The following is a 2,982-nucleotide window of genomic DNA, read 5'->3' as shown; positions in this document are numbered from 1 at the left end:
AACATCTCTACGAAAAAAGTGTCCATGACTAAAACAATTACACCAAAAATCACAAATAGTTACAACAAAAAAGTCATTCGTTTACAACGTATCAAGAAACACACATTTTCGTAACATATCACTTAGAAAAATCTTACAAATTATGTCGTGTGAGTTTACAACAATTTTTTTATCTAATTATTACAAATCTGAAAACAACACGGTACATTATTTAAAAAAAAAGCAACACTCCAGTTTGGGCCGAAAAACCAGGCCCATATAGGATCGCGCGGGAGCGAGGGACGACGACCAATCGCTGGAGCGATGGAAAGCGTTTTCCAACACACAAACCAAGCAACCAGCCCATCGCGGTGCTGCGATTTGCGCCATGCCAACGCTATAAATTCCTCGCCCCCGTCCCACTCTTCCACTCCACCCAACATCACACAGCTCGCCACCAAGTCTCCCAACTCCCAACCGGAGAGCAGCGGCAAGCAAAGGCAGCATGTGCAACGTGATCACCATCCCGTCGGTCGCCTGGCTGCGCCGCGCCGTGCGGCGGTGGCGCACCCGCGGCTCCAGGTCCGCGGCGGTGCCGGCGGGGCACGTAGCGGTGTGCGCCGAGGGCGCGCGGTTCGTGGTGCGGCTGGCGCACCTAGGCCACCCGGCGTTTCTGGAGCTGCTGCGGCAGGCGGAGGAGGAGTACGGTTTCCCGGCCGGCGCCTCCGGCCCTGTCGCGCTGCCCTGCGACGAGCACCGCCTTCGCGACGTCCTCCGCCGCGTCTCGTCTTCTTCTGAGGAACGCCGCTCCTCCCGCCACCGTAGCGGAGACTCGCGGCCGCTGCTGCAGGGGTTGGCCGGGGAGAAGCTCGTCTCATGAGAATCGACTAACCGCGCGCACCGCCGCTGCATGCAGCAGAACCGATCGAAGCAACCGGTGGCACGGTCTTCCGGCGTGACACGGGCAAATGGCAATGGCCAAGAAGACCGTGCAGGCGGCAGGCCAAAAGCATCCAATCAGTTGCCGAGTGTTCTTGATCCCGTGCCCGGCCTAATGTCGGCGGACAGGTAGATGAAAGTTAGTAGTACTACTGTGTGTAGCAATTGATCGAAGATCTTTTGGGATTGTTTGCTCTCTCTGTAACTCATCTGCCTGGTTGTGCAACTCAATACTGCGGAGAAATTGTGCATACGAGAGAGCAAATAGAGATTAATTGATTCATTAATTATTCCAGTTCTACTTGTAATTACCCGTTGTTTGTCATGTGTTCCTGGCGTTGATGTGGCCTTGCAACTTGTCTTGGCCCTTGATCGGTGGCTGCATCAGCTGTTAAGTGCTTTTTTCTAAATGATTTGACGAATTTTGATATTTATGAAGTCACCACGCTGCGTCTCACTATCCACGGGAACATCGCCTCCCACTGATTAATAGACCGTCTATTATGAGACCAACGTATCAAATCTGAGGTTTAAACCAAGGATAAAATAGCGCGCTATAATAAAATAGCGTCGGCCGAAAAATACGCTATTAGCTATAGCACGCTATAGCGCCGAAATGATGTAGTGTGGCATGTCCAAAAACGCTATAGCGTACGCTATAGCGTGCTATTAACGCCGAAATAGCGCGCTATTTTTTTTCATGGTTGAAACTGTGGTGAGCTGGGTTGCCACTACTCTTATAACCATCCATCAACAGGTTGGTTCTCAGCCGTTAAGTGCTTAAACTTTGTACTACTCAACCGGAAATTCAATTCGGCTCCCGGGTGCATATGCTCCCTCTATCAAAAAATTATATTTCGAAATGTCGAAAAATTTTGACAAAAAATTCTACATGTACATCTCCACAATATACGTACGTTTGTCAAGTTTCGCTAGAAACCAATATGTTTTGTGGTCTGTGAAAAAAAGAGAAAATTTATCTCCTAAAAAGCCTTATTTTCAGCATTGAATTTTGTCTTTTTTACACACGTCACACAACAAGTCGGATTTTTATGAAACGACTTTGTGAGCGTGTAGCACATGAAGATGTATGTTCGAATTTTTCGTTTCAATTATTTGAAATTTCAAAATATATGTAACATGTATTTCAAAATAAAGGGAGCATATGCTCCCATGTGCCAAAACACCATTCCCAACCGCCTACTCAACATGGTACTGTATGTCTTTTTCACATTTTTTTATCCGAAAAAGTTTATTTTTCATAGATTCCATTTTATAGAAGGCTTAATTACAAGAGGGTTCCAGTCTCCTTTTGGGTCGATGTTTTTTTTGTCGCCGCTTGTCCAAGACCTTATTTGGTGGTCATGGTGGGTAGATTCATTCATAGTTAGATTCTTACGGGATCAAACTTAAAGACACACTCCTAATCACTATATGGCAGACGACTTTTTGTGCGCACTACTTCAGTTCTCCATTCTCATGATGACCTTGCTGAGTGGTTAACGTCGCTGTAAAAAACAACCCGGTTATGTAAGGGTGACAAAGATAATGTGTCTGGTAGAGCATGCCTTGTTAGAATGGTTGGAGGCTGAAGGTCTTCACTAGAGCAAAGGCAACACATTGGCAGAGAGCCTAGCATGGCGTCGAATCCACCGAAAACATTGAACATAAGATCACAAATATACACATTTCTTGTAGTATGAGTTAAAAGTTTTGTTGTGAGATGATTTTGTGAACAAATAAACACATTTGTTGCGAGTAGAGATGAGTTAGAGCTTACTATCAAAACGCGACTATGGTGGCGATACCATGGAGTATGCCGACTTTGAATGTGTTTTTCTGGAAAACATATAGGACAATTGCTCTGCAAATAGATAAACCCATAGCTAGGTTTGTTTATCTCTTGCGTATGAACTTCTCGTGGTATGTTATTGTGTGTTTTGAGCTTGGCCTATAATAGTTCCTTACTACAAACTCCGTTGGTCATGTGTTGTTAGGATTTTGCACAATAGTGAGTGTAGGAGGAAGAGCACCCGCAGCGGGGTTTTCCAGTAGTGTACACCA

General features: G+C 45.8%; 1 protein-coding gene across 1 annotated transcript; it reads left to right on the top strand.

Annotated features, from left to right (window-relative positions):
* Positions 1 to 484: 484 nt before the first annotated feature.
* LOC124671200 (auxin-responsive protein SAUR71-like) lies at positions 485 to 859 on the top strand. Its single transcript, XM_047207610.1, has one exon. The coding sequence runs from the start codon at positions 485 to 487 to the stop codon at positions 857 to 859; it is 375 nt and encodes a 124-aa protein (XP_047063566.1).
* Positions 860 to 2,982: the final 2,123 nt, after the last annotated feature.

This window comes from Lolium rigidum, chromosome 7 (genome assembly GCF_022539505.1).
Source record: "Lolium rigidum isolate FL_2022 chromosome 7, APGP_CSIRO_Lrig_0.1, whole genome shotgun sequence".
NCBI lineage: Eukaryota > Viridiplantae > Streptophyta > Magnoliopsida > Poales > Poaceae > Lolium > Lolium rigidum.
The sequence above is the reverse complement of the archived record's forward strand: the minus strand, read 5'-3'. Positions and strand labels throughout refer to the sequence as shown.

Excerpts from the sequence above, each read along its gene's own strand:
- LOC124671200 (XM_047207610.1), top strand. The coding sequence starts at position 485 with ATGTGCAACGTGATCACCATCCCGTCGGTCGCCTGGCTGCGCCGCGCC.